The sequence below is a fragment of the Sturnira hondurensis genome, unplaced genomic scaffold, assembly GCF_014824575.4.
Source record: "Sturnira hondurensis isolate 20B ecotype Veracruz unplaced genomic scaffold, ASM1482457v3 Scaffold0010428, whole genome shotgun sequence".
NCBI classification, from domain to species: domain Eukaryota; kingdom Metazoa; phylum Chordata; class Mammalia; order Chiroptera; family Phyllostomidae; genus Sturnira; species Sturnira hondurensis.
In genome coordinates this window covers 12,210,877-12,228,338 of record NW_028083059.1, presented here as the reverse complement: position 1 = coordinate 12,228,338, position 17,462 = coordinate 12,210,877, and the positions used below count along the sequence as shown (strand labels likewise).

The 17,462-nt window shown below is 35.4% G+C and overlaps 1 protein-coding gene across 1 annotated transcript in view; it reads left to right on the top strand.

Annotated features, from left to right (window-relative positions):
* EPHA3 (EPH receptor A3) overlaps positions 1–17,462 on the top strand; it is a 344,437-nt gene that overhangs the window by 255,496 nt on the left and 71,479 nt on the right. Inside the window, exons 6-9 of the mRNA XM_037059003.1 lie at positions 6,851–6,975; positions 9,630–9,792; positions 16,521–16,623; positions 17,343–17,410. Of these exons, the coding sequence (XP_036914898.1) occupies positions 6,851–6,975; positions 9,630–9,792; positions 16,521–16,623; positions 17,343–17,410 (459 nt within the window). The remainder of the gene's footprint in view (positions 1–6,850; positions 6,976–9,629; positions 9,793–16,520; positions 16,624–17,342; positions 17,411–17,462) is intronic.

Sequence of the window (17,462 nt, the reverse complement as noted above, 5' to 3'; positions counted from 1 at the left end):
ATCAAAATGTGTAGAAAGTTGAAATGCTTGAGAGACTGAGATGAACAGGACAGTATGCACACACACCAAAAATGGCACAGCTTTGGATGAAGACAAGGATGGGAAAGCTAGAGAGAAAGTTCATCAGCTTTCAGATGCTGGAGCTCACTGGCATGCGAGGCTGCTGATGAGAGAAAAGATATAAAGAAGGACACTTCTGAAATTCAGACATAGTAAACTGTGAAAATGATGAGTCTTGGAACCCAAACAGGAAATGCTACAGAATGACAAATTGGGGAAATCTGAGTGTGGGGGCGGTGAGATGAGAACATTAAGCTGTGAAAGATCATGATAATTAAAACCCAACAGTGTTTCTATATTTAACAGAAGCATGCACTTCTGAAAAAAACTGAGAAGGAAATATTCTTAAATGAACACTGTAATGAATGGCAGAAAAAAATTTAAAAAATAAGGGACTAATGCTTTTAAATGCGTGTCTGATTCAGAGGAAAAATCTTTCAACCATTTACTGCATGATATTTTCCCATGGAGATAATTTTTAAAAGCTTTGGCTCACTTAGACAAGAAATACTGAGCCCTTTTTGTTATTACTTTAACTTATTCAATCTCTAAACCACAGAGATACCTCAGAGGTTCATTAGAAATTCCCAAACCCAGAAAGAAAAAAGTCCCAATGAAAACAACAAACCAAACCAGATCCTGTAGGAGTTGAATTTTGAAGTTTCAACTTTCTAATGTTAAGGATGGGTCACATTTTAGTTGCAGAATAATGGTAAATGTAGGTTTAAAACATCCTAGAGAAAATAACGAATCCCTTCCACGTCTATCAGCGGATTTGGCGTGCACAAAGACCAAGTGTGGTACTAATACAAATTATGAACTACACGAACCCCATCTCCAACCCAATCACTTTACATAGATTATTTTTAGCCTAACTTTTTTCCTTCTTATTACAATTTGTTTTTCTATTATTTCGTTATATGCAGTCGACATCTCAGGTTACATTGACAAGGAGAAAATCTTGCCCTTCCTTTGTAAATAAATCTTGCCTTTCCTTTGAAAATCTTGCCCTTCCTATTATTAACTGCTGAGGGTTATACCTCTCTCTAGCTCTGTCTTTCGGACCAGTCATTACATGATTCTGATTCATGAGGTTGCCACAGCAGTGGCCTTGACCTAAAAAAGAAAGCAGTAAATAATTCAATGCTCTATCCTAAAAAGTTATGTCTCCTTAGAACAGAAATTAAAAACCATTTTGATGTAGTTTTTGAGAAACACATGTTACTAGATAACATAGTGTGAAACGATCTGTCTAGTCCTATGTTGTAACTAAAGAAAACATTTTTTTCTTTTTTATCTCTACCAGAGGAAATGCTTACTGACCTTATAGAGAGGGGAAGTGAGGGAGAGAAAGGAGACATATATTGATGTATTGGGTTGCCTCTTGGACGCACCCTGACTGGGGACTGAACCTGCAACCTAGGCATGTGCTCTGATTGGAAATTGAACCCAAGACCTTTCTCTATACAGGGTAGAGCTCTAATAAACCAAGCCACACCAGTCAGGGCATGACTAAAGACAAGTTTTAAAGAAAAATGAATTGAAAGAGTCTTGAGTATGTAGTGTGACATCACACATTGAGTTATTTTAATACTGGGAGTGTTCATTCAATCCTCTCCAGAAGTTTAATTCAGGAAAGCTTTGTGGAAGATGATTAACCACCCTGTGATTTATGAACCTCCCTAACCTTCACTATTTCCTTTCTAACTTTCACTTTTTTTCTCCTGTATTTGTATTCTATTAAGAAATATTTCAGTCCTGGCCAGTGCAGCTCAGTTGGTTGGAGAATTGTCCTGTACACTGAAAAGTCACGGGTATGACACCTGTCAGGACACACCCCAGTCAGGGTTTGTACAAGAGGAAACCAGTCGATGATGTTTCTCTCCCTCCCTCTCTCCTTCCTTTCTGCTCTCTCTAAAATTATTAAACACATATTTCAGTTAAAATATCATACACCAAACTTCACCAAGTATATTATGTTTCCTTTATATATTTTCCAAAGACATATATGTCTGATTTTACCCAGAAGAGCAAACTCTAAGAATCAAGTACTTGGCCCTGTGATGTGGGAGGGAGAGCCTGGGGATCCTGACTGCTTGTTTGGATGAGCCGAGAAAACCACAAGGAGCACCGGATGGAGCAGACAGCCTCCATTACCCACATCACAGGGGGCACCTACAGCGGCAGATCCGGGAAGCAGGACTCCACCTCCCTGATTGCCAGACGTTTTAAAGGGACCCAAGCAAAGGGGACACTGTCTTGCGTGTGACTCTAAACTACATTACCTCAGTGTGTATATGCAGAAGGAAAAGGTCAAGAAGCAGTCACACAGGACAAAAGGTTGCTCTCAAAAGGAGATACAAGGGAATTAGAATCCATTTCCAAAACAATACACATTCCTTCTGGCCTGGAGCCCTCTGCCCAGCCTTCCATGGTGGGGTTTGGAAGAGCCATGTCTAGCGTGACCCCACAGTTCCTTATTAAATTCCAGTCAATACAACAAAAATGAATATTATACACCAGCACATTTTGAAAGAGGGCTATTAAATTATTAAAAATAATTATCTTCCTATTGTTTTAATTTTTCCCATTACCAATTTCTTTATTTGTTTTCCCATTTACTAAACTCTATAAATGTCTAGGCCATTTTTATAACAGCTTATTGTACTATTAACTTGTTCCTCTGAATAAGAGAATCATTTGTATCATTTAAGGTGTGTAAAAGAGGACCCAGATTAAAATTCTTAATCCTAGGATACCAGAGTGTTCACCAGCAATTGCAGTTTTAGCTTATACACCAGCATTTTGTCAGGGAAAACCCATGCTTCCTCCCCCTCCAATATCTCCTGCAAAATAAATTTTCACTGTAGTTCCAAGCATTTCTCTAGTATTAAGATTGATTTCTTTTTCATTCCACATAACTATTATCCACCATTCTTTTAAATGACAAATTTAAAAAATAAAACAGAAATGAGGATAAAATAAATGCCAACTATTTTATGATATACACTGTAATACTGTGTTCTTTTATACAGAAAGCAATAAATTTAAGAAATTTCTTTGAATTTTGAAACTTAGTACATTGAAGAATTATCTTTAATACCTGAAAAATAGCTAAAGAAAATATAATCCACTTTACTCTTTTTAATAATATTATAAATTTATTACACAATATGAGGAAGTATGGATAAATTCTACTTTAAGACATGACTTGAAAAAGTGTTTTAGAAAAGTTTTTAGAGAGCATGAATATAGTCGAGTGCCCATAAAATTTGTCTCTTTCTGCAGTGTCTTACTATGTCTTAAAATTATTTATTAGGGGAGAGAAAAACAATTTATTTTAATTATTTATTAATATTAAAATATTGATGAGCATTACCCAACTGTAACAAGATTCCAGCTGGTGCACTGGAGGGAAATTGCTGAAAAGCAGCCAAGTGAGGGGCGTGTATTAAAAGAGCAGAACAAATGACTTAACAGGGTCCTAAAAGCAGCAATCAGAAAAGGTTCATTTAACTTGGAGATGACACAAGCTTCAAGCAATTGCCTCTACTTAAGTAAGTGTGGAATTACAAAAGGCTATTTATTACAGTCCAACAGGGCTCTGCAGCTTGCTCAAAGACCTTTGAAGAATTTCAACAGTTATAAAGTCTCGCTCAGTGCAGAAGCAGTAAAATTTGGGCATATTCCCAAAACAGCCTGCAAAGCTTTTCATGAAGAAGTTAATAAAATCCTCACTCCAATTGTTCTTTGAAATGAATTATTTTCTCTTTTGCTTTAAGGAGAGATGCTATACCTGGTAATTTTCAAAGTTTCCTTGAAAATGTATTTGAACTGTTAAAGAAAATAAACCAGTTTCAAGATGATAAGCAATGAATGCAGGGTCTCCACAGGTTTACCGGGAGAGTTTTCCAACATTCAGCTTCTTGGAAATGCTCTGTAAGCATACCTTAGTTACTCTATAATGGGTTTACTCTAGTTGGAAAATGAGTGAAGTTTCTCCAGTTTTTGTAGCAAAAGCAAAATTTGTTTCCAATTATATTGGGACAGAGTTTTTCCTATTAGCAATTGGATAATTGATTTTTTAAAGTATTAGGGTAAACAAAAAGAGTTTTCAATAATTCAACAAATCTGTTATTTATGATTCAGTGATATGTTCATAAGTATTGAATATGTTGATAAAACTTCAACTAAATAAACACAAAGTAAATTACCATTGCTTAGAATCAATTTCAGAGCCACAAACCACCAAGGGAAGAGGGATGGGGATGCTGTAAAGCCTTTTTGGGTACAATGCAATAATATGGAATAAAAGAAAAGCAAACATGAGTGGTAAATGATGTGTCATAAAAGGATATTAAGCGCTGCCCTGGCCAGTGTGGATCAGTTGGTTAGATTGTTGTCCAGTAAACCAAAAAGTTGCAGGTTGAATTCCTGCAGCTTACATTCTTAGGTTGCAGGTTCGGTCCCTGGTCCAGGTGCCTTTGAGGGACAACCAATCAATGTTTCTCCCTCATATAATTTTTTTCCTCTCTCTCCCCCCCACCCTTCTTTTTGAAAAATCAATAAGCATGTCCTCCCGTGAGAATAAAAAAAGAGGACATTAATTGCTAAAAATAGGACATTAATGGAAGCAAGTGGTAAATAATAAAATGAACTTCCTTTTCCATCAGAAAAACAAGACCAACATATTTCCTTGACAAAAGGTTAGGTAATCATCCCCAGGCCAATCAATCAAAGTAATGATACTTTAATTATAAAAGAGTTCATAAGAAGATTTTACAGATAACAAAAATAGAAAATTTATTGCAATAGGTTCTTCGAGTTTACATTTTCCAATAATCACAAGGCAAGCTTAATGAAACTGTTTTTAATAGAAGAATAAAAAGTAAAGGTATTTATAAACCAGAACAATTTATTTATTTATTTGTTAAATATTTTTGTAATGTTGTTGTAGTACACTTGTCTCCATTTTCTCCCCACCACAGCCATCTCCCTTTCCCACCCTCAATTCTACCTTCCTTTGGCTTTGTCCTTGTGTTATTTATATTTCTATATGTTCCTTGACAACCATTCCCCCTTTTCCTCCCATTATTGCCCCCCAACACCCCTCTGGTTACTGTCAGTTTGTTCTTAATTTCAGGTTAGATTTTTCAGGTCTCTGGTTAGATTTTGCTTTCTTGTTTGTTTTGTTGATTCAGTTCCACTTTTAGGTGAGATCATATGGTATTCCTCTTTCACCACCTGGATTATTTCACTTAGAACAGTGCTCTCCAGTTCCATTTATGCTTCCACAAAGGGTAGGAGCTCCTTTCTTTCTGCTGGGTAGTATTCCATTGTGTAAGTGTACCATAGGTTTTTGATTCACTCATTTACAGATTGGCACTTAGTTTGCTTCCAACACTTGGCTGTTGTAAATTGTGCTGCTGTGAATGTTGGGGTGCAATAGGTTCTTTTGAACTGGTGTTTCAGAGTTCTTAGGCTATAGTACCAGCAGTGAAATTGCTGGGTCAAAAGGCAGTTCCATTTTTAGTTTTCTGAGGAAATTCCATACTGTTTTCCACAGTGGCTGCACCAGACCAGAACAATTTAAATGAGACTTTGGATAGACAAAAATTGGCATGTGATAATCATAGAAATATCAGATCAACAAATCTGCTTGCTGTTGTAGAAAACACAAAATACACAGGTTCTAATCTAATAATTCTTGATTTCAGAAAAATTTATAAGAAAATAGGTCCTTTAGCAATGAAAAAATCGAATAGTTAATATACCCAAGAAGTCTTGGTTTTTTCATGTTTGTAATATATTTTGTTGCATTCAATTAAGGCAGAAGGCAGCTGAACCTCGTGTGGAATATTTCCATTAGCCAGTGGACCAAGACTGAGATTTGAAACCAGAAGTGGATTGGTTGATAGTATACATTTATATCTTTAATGAAAGGGTTTGAAGTCAGATATCACTTAATATATTTAATCTTCCATTAAAATTGAAGGTGACCCTATGATATCCGATCCAAACAGATGCCCTTTTATTCATATTCTATACTTTGGATAATACATAATGATACATAACAAATAATTGAGTCACCAGCCAATAAGGTACTTAACAATATGGCTTGAGAATTATAGTACAAAACAGCAGTCATTTTCTTGGTAGTTATTTTAAAATATTTTTAAAGAAAACATGTAAAAGCAAAAGATCCTTACAGTTTCCTAATACATACTTTAATTCATGAGATATCTTTTTTTCAGAAGCAAAGATATGTCTTAAATCCTATGCATTTTGCAGTGCACTAAATACTATTATTACCTATAGATAGCATGGGACTCCTTGCATGTAATAGATTCCAGCCATGTTACAGAGTTGCATATGAAAATGTTATCAATGAGCTGAAGAATCTGGCATTAATAACTTTGCAACATTATAACAAATAGGTAGTCCTGATGTTTTGTGCGTATTTTAATATATCAAATATATTTCATTGCTTACATTAGAGTAGCATATTGAAAACATCTGCTCACTTGCCACTATTCCACCAGCAGCTGAAAATCTCAGCTCATTTTCCATAGGCCTGTATGTACCAGGGCTATAATCCAGCTGCTGAGGCTTGATATGGGGCCAGATTAATACTCAAGAGCCTTTGAAATGGAAATAGTGCTTTCTTGCCAAAGATTAGAACAATGATAGACTCCATTTGCTGCTCCCTTCCCTGTCTGCTCTTCTTTACCACTTTTCAAAACCTGATTAATTTGCCCCCTCCTATGATCCCTTCCACTTCTCTTTACAGCTCCATCACCTGTCATGACAATTAAGAAGGATCGGTCATCCAGAAACAGCATCTCTTTATCCTGGCAAGAACCCGAACACCCTAATGGGATCATATTGGACTACGAGGTCAAATACTATGAAAAGGTGGGGAGACCATATGATAGGGCTGGTTTGTGTAGGGAAAGAGGTTACGTTCTCATGAGCTGCGTTCTTGCAAAGAAATGAATGGCATTGCTAGGAAGTGGTAGTGCTTTGTTTAAATCTGCGGCCTGTGATACTTTTGATTCATAGGTAAAGAAAGGTTTAGACATTATTGTGTAGAATATCCCCCATTCTATATGAACGAGCCACAGCTGAGATACCACTACCAAATTTAAGCCATCTAGTGATGGTATTAGAAATGAGACTTTTGTCTTTTTACATAAAGACCTGTGCATACCAACTATTTATTTCATAGTGATTCCTTAGTCGGTAACCCACTGATGAATTTTCCTTAGTTCATTGCCTTAAAGCATCATTACTTGACCTTCACATTCACATGAATTTTATTAAATACAGATGGGAAGACTGAACTAATAACAAATCCTTGAATTATTATTGAACTGATGGAGAAAAACTTTCTTGACTTTGCACAAGAAAAGTTAGAACATGGGAGTGAGTGTATAAGTCTACCTTACATCATAAAATTGTGGCTCAGGAACAAAATTGTAAAAAGCAGTTAGATGGTTATTTATAAGTAGAATTTAGGCCATGATATTTCATTACCAAATGGCACTTATTTCTCCCCAGTCGTAAATTATGGTGACATTACCTACCACCTTCTACATGACAGTGGGTCATTAGAAACATGAGAATTGTTGGTATGATTGATTGCACTGAAGGCATAATATATGAACATTTCTTTGCAAATGTAGGCATTTTCCTTACTGAAGTTTATGTATTTCACAAGTATGATGCCATTTTTACCCCTCCCCCTATAGAAAAAAGTCTGTCTCTTTCATTAAAAGTAAATGAGGCCTAGTGAACTTCATTGTGCTAAATCATAGTTTAAATGAGTTATCTCATAACTTTCAGTGATCCTGTACAGTGCTGTCAAATACTCATCCAATCACGATCTTCTATTTTTAAACATGTGACAAGATAGCTTATGAAGACACAAGAATCCATGTTACAGATGATACAACAAAATAAAAGGAAATTAATGATGTGCCTCAGTTCAGATGGAGTAACAGAACAACAAAACACAGCCTTTAGATCTATGGGGCTGTTTAAAAAATATAATGACTCTACATTCTTATCTTTTACAAATATAAAAAAATATCTTGAACTTACTTTAAATTTCATCAACAAATCACGGTATGAAAGATTATTTTTAAATAATATTAAACAGTGCAAGAAAAATGTCTGGATCTATTTATCTTTCCCTAGGCATTTTAAAATTTGATACATATATATGATACCATATATATATGTAGATATATATGAGATATATGTGTATATATATATATAATACATAAATTTTGAAATCATTTCCCTATATATGATGCTTAGAAATATTGTAATGTTTCACTAGATTTAAAGCTCTAAGAGGGTTAGCTAAAATCTTTTTAATAAATGAAATGATTTTTCTTTAAATTAAGTGTATTTGACCCTTGCCATTATTAAATACATCAACTCCAAGTCTATCTAAATCACAACCAGCATCTTTAACTAAAAAGTAAGTTTGACTTACCACCTTATTTCTGCAGTGTTGTCTAGTGTTGGCTGACGGTGCACATTACCCTGTGTTACCCACTCCAGGCCCCACTCCACATTCGGAAACATTTCTCCACTGCTCAAACACGGCCTGCCCATAAAGGGCTCAGGAATGTTAATATATGTCAGAGAGAAAATGTGATTCTATTTAATGCAATTTTTGTGAACAAAGCTGGACACAGGAAGACTTTACTATTAACAAGTAGTGTGAATTTCTTAATTTACAATGTGAATCTTCTACAAAAGGTCTTTTTTTGAGAAATATTTCTGCATTTTTATCTGGAGATTTTTGTTTCTATTAAGCCATTGTGACTTCAATACAATGAAAATACAATACAACTCAGTTGGTGCTGAGGAAATTACTACTGTAGAGCTACATATAGAAACTTGATCTTAGGCCCTGGCTGGCGTAGCTCAGTGGATTGAGTGTGGGCCTGCGAACCAGAGGATCGTGGTTTGATTCCCAGTCAGGGCACATGCCTGGGTTGCAGGCCAGTTCCCTGCAGGCCAACTCCCAGCAGGGGACGCACGAAAGGCAACCATACATTGATGTTTCTCTCCCTCTCTCCTTCCCCTCTAAAGATAAATAAATAAATAAAATCTTAAAAAAAAAAGAAACTTGATCTTTTAAATTTAATACTTTACAACTGATAGAATATGTCCTATCTGAGAAATAATAGGATATTTCTATTAGGTTTACTCGAAAAGGGTATTTCCTTTTAATAAATGTATTCTTTTAATTAGGTTGAAAATTTCAGCCTGGTTTGAGAACAGATTTTTGCTCAAAGGTTCACTAATTGGTAAGAATAAAAATTAAACTTCCTGCTTTATGTACAGGGCACAAATTATTACATCCAAATTAGGAAACTGTGTATATATTTCTAACTTAAAAATGCCTTCAGAGAGTGAAATGATTACCATGCCTCTTTTATCTGTTCTTTACTCTATTAAATTGTAAAATAATTATTTTTTAGTGGTTCACCTTTTTACCACTTGATACATTATGAAGACATGATTTTAACATGATTTTTCTTACCTCAAAGCAGGAGCAAGAGACCAGTTATACCATTCTGAGGGCAAGAGGCACGAATGTCACCATCAGTAGCCTCAAGCCTGACACTACATATGTATTCCAAATCCGAGCCCGAACAGCAGCTGGGTATGGGACCAACAGTCGCAAGTTCGAGTTTGAAACAAGTCCGGACTGTATGTACCATTTCAGTGGAGTGTTTTGGGGGAAGAGGGAGTGTTGCAAAGGGGTCTAATAATTCATTCTCACTCTCCTAAATTTTAAATAAGTGTGATACATTGAAAGTATCATGGCTTGGAACATTTAATGATTTGTATAGCATTGGGTCTGGGCATTGTGTTTTTATAAATGTACATTTGTGTTTTTTCTCTTTTACAAACCAAACATATTATATATAATGCCTGAAATGTTTATGGGTTTTTATCAGTCATAAATTGCTTTCAGGAACATTAAGTAGTATGGTAACAGGTACTTTTAGTACCTGTTAATCCAGATATTCCAGGTTCATTGAATAACTCAATTATGTACAAAAAACCCTTCCTAATCCACGAGGGTCTTATTTTATTTTAATTTTTAACACAGTCAACTTTGTATCACTTGGAGATTAAGGTTTTTCTAAAGTCTGATGTATCATCTCATTCATATCCACAAACAATTTGGATAGTTCCATCTGTGTGACCCCAAGTTTGACTAAAATTGGTCTAAAATGGACATACATTATTCCAACATTTTTCTTTTCTGTGAATGCATTTCCTTCATATTAGAAGAGTTCTCTATTAAAATATAATTTATAAGAAGGTAAAATCATAGCCATGGTACTACTATAAAATGAACACAAGTTAAAATTTTATTGAACTTAATTAGTGAGACTAATAAACATTTAAAATTGATTCAAAGAAAAAATACATATGCAAATATATGTGTGTGTGTAAGGAATCAGGAATGCTTAACTTTGATAACAGATCCCAAACTGGTTAATATCCTATATGAAAATAAATGGATGTTTGGGATTATCTCATCTACAGCACACATCAATTATATCTCTGTTAAATTAAGTGTTATTCTAATAATTGTAATGGGAAAATCATACACATCACTGTAAGTTCACTTCAACTTAAATCCACAGTTGTAAAATAGCGTAGAAAAAATTTAAAAAATTAATTCCCTTCAGAAACAGCTTTTCTAGGGAGAATATAACAATTCCCAGCCCTCCACTGAAAGGAAGCCCAGTAATCTCTTTTGACTGTTCTAATTTGTCATTTTTCCCCAGGACCTATATTCTCAATTATATAATTATTTCGTTTATGATTTAAAATCACATTGTTATAGGCCTGGTAATATTTTATGCCCAAATTTTATAGCTAATAGAAGCACTGAGGATTAACAACAAAATTACGAAAACTCTTTAAGTAATATGATAGGGTAAATATTTTATGGCACACTTTTGCCAGACAACTAGAAATTCTGCTTACAATAACAATCTGTACATTCTGTGAAATACTGAAATTCTAGAGGCCTTAGATGTCATTGGCTTACAGCCGAAACCTAACGATTCTATTTGGAGGAGAACTGCCATTTTGAAATACACAAATCTGTACTTTATGCCCTCAGCCCATCTTCCGGTGATGGAATGAGTAGGGGAAACCTCTCACTGAGGATGCTTGCAGCAAAACACTGTAAAATGCCACAGAAGCCATGTGAACAACGTTTAAAACAAATTTAATATCTTAGGTAATAGAATAATAAAATATAATTGCAATTTAGCACTAAGAATTAAATATTTTCATAACTTTTATGCAGTACAAAGATAGTTTCTTGCTTTGCAATGATTGTAGATTGTCTTCTATCAAATTTTATTTGGTTATTAGATTTACCAAGAATGATCCCAAATCATAGAAATAGGTAAAGCAAATGTTTAGGATACCCTGTGGTATAAATTAGGCATATTGAAGGCAGTAATGTCAGATCGCCATTAGACAAAACTTTGTCATGTTGGTGTATTATTTTGGAATGTCAGTCTAATCTTGTATGTTCTTAATTAGCACCAACCCTACCTGATGAGTGCATTTATAACAGCAACCACAGACTCCAAATTTCTAATGTTGTTACAGATTTACCACAGATATTGCCGTGGTGGTGTTATACGTGGCTTCTAATGAGGCTTCGGTGTCTGAGACTTACAAAATATTCTATTTAAAAACTGGAGATTCTTAGGATTTTTGCTAAACAACTGTCATATTTGTATTACTTACATTGATTGAGAGCAGATAAAAAGAGGATAGAAAGAAAAATGCAATCTTTTTAATGCCTCCCTCTCCAGTTATAAAAGGTAGTTGAGTTGCACAGTTTAAATGAAAAGTATATATACATTAATTTACTCTTATTGCTTCACCATCGAATTCTTCCAGACTTTAAATATAGATGAGGGGGAAAAGTGCCCATGGTCTTAAGGGGGAACTAATAAAATCAATTCTCACCCCATTTTTAAAAATCAAAATGATATACAGTTAACCCTTGAATATCTTGGGAATTAGGGGTGCAGACCACCTGTACAGTAAAAAATCCACAGATAATTTAAGTCAGCCCTCTGCATAGGCAGATTTCCAACCGCAAATTGAAAATACATACTCATGAAACATTCTGAAGGTTTATGACTCTTATTTGTTACATATTCATAGCTAATAGATATAGAAAAAGCTTGTGTTTAGATTTCTTTAATAGTTTGCTATTTCCTCTGGTTTTTATTTTTTTAATTATATTAAAAGTTTTCTTTCATAACATAGGTAAATATTTCTTAGTCAAGTACAGTGTATCTTTTACTTTTAATAGGAATTCAAATATTTTCTGAACTTAGTTTATAGTAAAGGAATGGAGACACAGTGATTTTATATATAGATTTTAGGAATCTATATATGGCACTTATTATGCTTTAAAATGTCTTACTTTTTATATATCACTGCTTTGCATTTATTATCTCCCTCCTTTAACAGGTGAGGAAACTGAGGCATAGAGAGGTTAAATAAGCTTTCCAAAGTCACACAAGTAGGGGATGGTTTTGATTCTACAACCAATATATTTAAATGACAATATCATATAACATTTTAATAAACATTTTACTTGATCCTGTCCTGCAAGCTATTCAGATACTATTACCTTTTTTTTGATATATGGCCTATGCCACAAATTGATATGTCTTTTTCTGAGCTTGCATGGCTAATAAGTGGAATAAATGAACCTACAATCTTCAGAGTATGGACCACTGCTGATTCATTGCTGCTATTTTACATGCTAAGAAAAAAGATGTTGAACTAAGACACAAAAAACAGAATCTATAAGAGTCAAGGGACTTTCCTAGAGTAAAGGCAACATCCACCAAACATGTTTGGGAAAGCAGACAATCCACCCATCTTGAAACCCTCAGTGGGCAGAAGCTGCATCCTCAACAGGCATTTTGTGTTGATTGAATTTTTCTTATTATTTTTATAGTAAGTGGTGTGTGTATGTTATTTAAATAATAGTGCATAATCTGAACATCAAGGAATTTTAAAAGCAAAAATATGTGTAATAAAGCTGAGTTTTGGAATTGAAGAATTCTATGGGCATTGTTTAAAGAGAAGATGAGCCCTAGGGGCAATTTAATTATTACTTCTGAACGCTTCCCACCATTTTTTCATTGTTTTTAGTAAGCTGGTATGCAGCAAATTTAATCTTTTGGACCTTAATATAAGGGGATATTAAAGCAACTTGACAAAGATAGAATGGAATTGTTACATAGATAATTTTGAATCCCAAAATTGTTATTCATATGTAATTTTGTAGAACATAGCATACTTTTCCCGGTTTTTAACTGAAGAAAATGAAATGCTAAAAACAAGTAACATTTATTAAACACTTAGTATGTGCTTCGTACTGTTCTACATATTTACTTTACTAACTCATTTATTTAATCATTACAACATCACATTATGTCACACAGCAAATCAGTACAAAAACCCACACATCCTGGTTTGAGAGCCTAAGCTCCTAACCAGCTGGCTTTAGGGAGAAAAAATGGGCACCGTGCTACCTGAAACAGGGGGAGCAGTTTAGTTGATGGAAAATATATTTAAATTGAATTTCTACGATGTAATAGCAATTTTAACAGTACGCCACATAAAGTTATTAAACAACTCCTTAACATACATTTAATCAAGATTGAATAATGCTTGTTCAAATGCTTATTCATTTCAGTAACAAACAATGATTTGATTTTTGCATGTGCTTTACATAGTCTCTGGGATTCATAGATATGTAGAGCTAGCAGAAATTCTAGAGAAGTCCTAGTTTAATCCCGTCTTTGACCAAAAAAGAGATGGAGACTTCTTCTTTCTATCATGTTTCCCCTCCCAGTTTTACTAACCTTTATTTTAAAAACTGGCTAAAATTTACTACAGAATTCAGAACCTGCTGTTCTTTTTAAGTTATGACAACACACAAAATGAAAAGCACGAGAGAAATATTGTTATATGTCTATGAAGCATTATATGTTATTATGTTTATGAGGCATTATTGAATCCCTAGCTTATTTTACAAATGATACACAGATCTATGGTTAATGAATGTATATAGTTCAAGCCTTTAGGAAGCAGATATTAAGATAGAATTATGAGAGCTGTCTATGGGGAAATACAAATACTGGGTGAAAGAGGCGGACAGAAGAGGGCAACCAATGCATCAAACTGAGGCTACGGCTGTAGAGAGATGGGAGAGGGAAGCGTGGAAGAGGACATGCCCCTGTTAGCAATGCAGTTCTGAGGGTGTCGCCCACCCGATAGGGAACTGCAGAGTGAAGACTGCACCTAGAAGTGTCCTGCATTGGGCAGGCAGGGACTGGCTCCAGTCCCCTTGCCCTGTCTAGGCACTGAGGAGAGCATGGCCAGAGTGTGAGGCTGCGGGTGCATCCTAAAAGCGCAGCAGCGGCAGGCCGGCCGTCTGCCTACGGAGGCTGGGCAGCACGGTGATCCAAGCAGGCACTCATGTAACTGCCACAACGGTATAAACACAAGCTCGCTGCTGGGAAAGAATAAAGTGCGGCAACAGTTTATATAACAAGTGTGCAAGCCATCCTGCAGACTCCGGGCTCTTTTTTCAAATGCTTGGAAGAGGTCTAACAGGCTATCTGCCATTTTTCTTTATTTGCATCATTTACCTAGTCCTAAAACTGCATTATTTTAGAGATAGCAGTCTTTGCGTACATTTTAGTTAGGTTGAGAATGTGATATTGGCTTGCTACTGGAGAGGCGATGGTATTCAAATAACCAAACTTACTCTTCTAAGCTCTTCTTTCATACATCATTCATTCATTTGCTCAATCAGTATTTGCCACAAAAGAAATGTAGGTTCAAGTCTGATCAAATGAACAATTGTTGTAGGAACCGTGTGTAGGAAGTCTAGACAATAGGATATTTACAGAGTGTATTAGCACAAGAAGCCGGGGATTTTGACAGGGGACAGATTTCGAGGAGCTTTCTATCTTCTGCTACAGAATTTGCATTTTATCCTGAAAGTGGAGAGTCCTGAAAAAAATGTATGTATGAGAATGACAAGATCAAATTCATGGTTTAGAAGGAGAACTCTGGTTGCCAGGTAAAGGAAAAGGCAGGCAGACAGAGTCTAACTAGGAATTTCTAATCATAATCTAGAAGAGAAAGATATACAGGAAGAAATTTTAAACAGCTTTAGTGACAAATCAGATGTAGAATGATCAGGAGAGGGAGCGGACGAGGTGGCGTTACATTTATGGGCTACATCTTTGCTGTCAGAACGCTGCGGCCTGCAATCACCTGCATCAGCATCATGGAGCTCATAGGAAATGCAGTCTCAGTCCCCACTCCAGACCCACTGAATTAGAAACTGCTTTTCCCCAAAGATACCCAAGGGGTCTGTATGAGCATCAAAGCTGGAGAAGCATCTGTCTAGGTCAGGGTTCATTAAACTTCCCAGTAAGGGCTAAGATAGTGTATATATATATACATATATATATAGTGTATATATATATACTATAAAATATGTACTATCTATATATATAAGATAGTACATATTTTACGCTTTGCATATATAGTCTCTATTGCTCCTATATTAGCCATTTATTATAGCATAAATGCAGCCATACACAATAGGCAAATGAACGGATGTGTTCCAAAAAGCTTTTATTTATGGACACCAACATTTACATGTTATATAATTTGCACATCACTGCAGCTTTTAGTTTTGGCTTTTCACAACCTTTAAGAAATGTAAAACTATGCTAAACTCTTGAGCTATATCAAAACTGATTGCAGGACATATTTTGTTCCCAGGTTATTTTTGCCAACACGTTGTGAATACTGAATGAGTGAATGGGCAGTGGGCCCACAAAGATAGGGAACACAGCGAGAGGAAGAAGTCATTGGTGGTATATGTTGAGACCCATAGAGAGGTATTATACCACCTTGTAAATTAAATAAATATAGATATTGAAGAGTAAACTGGCTTAATTAGGAAGCTTTTATAATTTCATTCTGGAAAAGCTTACCTGTTCTTTATTTTCCCCAGCTAACGTCTTTACCCACTGTATTTTTTTGCTGTCGAGGATAGACAAAGCCAGTCTCACACACTTCATCCAGCTGGCACTCAAGTAGTATTTGATTGATGTCCTGGAAACAAAGTATTTAATCTTATTAATTAGTAATTTCACACAAAATTATACGGAATGTCATTTTTTATGCTCACTGAAGAATTACTTTCACTTTTATATTAGATGGTAGCCATATTTCAGGTAAAAGCAGAATACATGTGACTTAATTTATCGGGTTTTCCATGTGAATGTTAGTTATGATGTGTTAATGCCTGGTCCTTTCATTTTTTTCCCTCTTCCACCTTACAGCTTTCTCCATCTCCGGTGAGAACAGCCAAGTGGTAATGATTGCCATTTCAGCGGCTGTGGCAATTATCCTCCTCACAGTCCTCACCTACGTTTTGATTGGAAGGTGCGTTCACAGTCTGTTTTATGGCTTACTTTCATTATTGCTTTGCTTCCCCTCACCAATTGCTGTTGAAAATCTGAAGAGTGTGGTCAATAATGTATTTTAACCCATCGGAATGTCCCCATTTGTATGTAGATCTTTCTTGGTCCTTTTCTCTTTCTTTTGTTTCTTCTTTAGTTTTCATTTTATTTTCTCATTAAATTTCAGCCCCGTTCTCCAATACACATCTCGTCTCTCTGTTGACCGCATTCCTACTTTTTACCTTTTTTCCCCAATTATCCCTTCACTCTTCAAATACACCCCAGATTTCCCTGACGCTTTCTCACCCAGAACACTGGGAACACTGCACAGCACTAATCACTAACAATGGAGACTTTACCCTTCATTCATTCTAACAGCAGTGGTTAAAAAAATACTATAAACACTTTCTAAAGCCATTATAAAAACTCAGCTGAAGGGGTCTGCACAGTGGGGAAGCAACTCTACGTGTCTCCTCATTAGGCAGCTTTCCAGGGTCCCCGGAGAAAGGGGCTTTCTGTAGAGGATTGAGAAAATACGAAGCCATTAAATTTTCACTAAAGCATTTAATTGTTTGAGGAAAATGCTTTATTTTATTTTATTTATTTTATTTTATTTTTTTTTTTGCTTTGCAAATTCTGAACGTAGATAGTTGTTTAAAGAGTATTTTCTTTCTGTCTTCTCTTTCCTTAATTTACCTCTAGGTTCTGTGGCTATAACAAGTCAAAACATGGGGCAGATGAAAAAAGACTTCATTTTGGGAACGGACATTGTAAGTTTCTTCACTGTTTTGGTGTTTTGGTTTTACCATCTCGGTTTCAGCA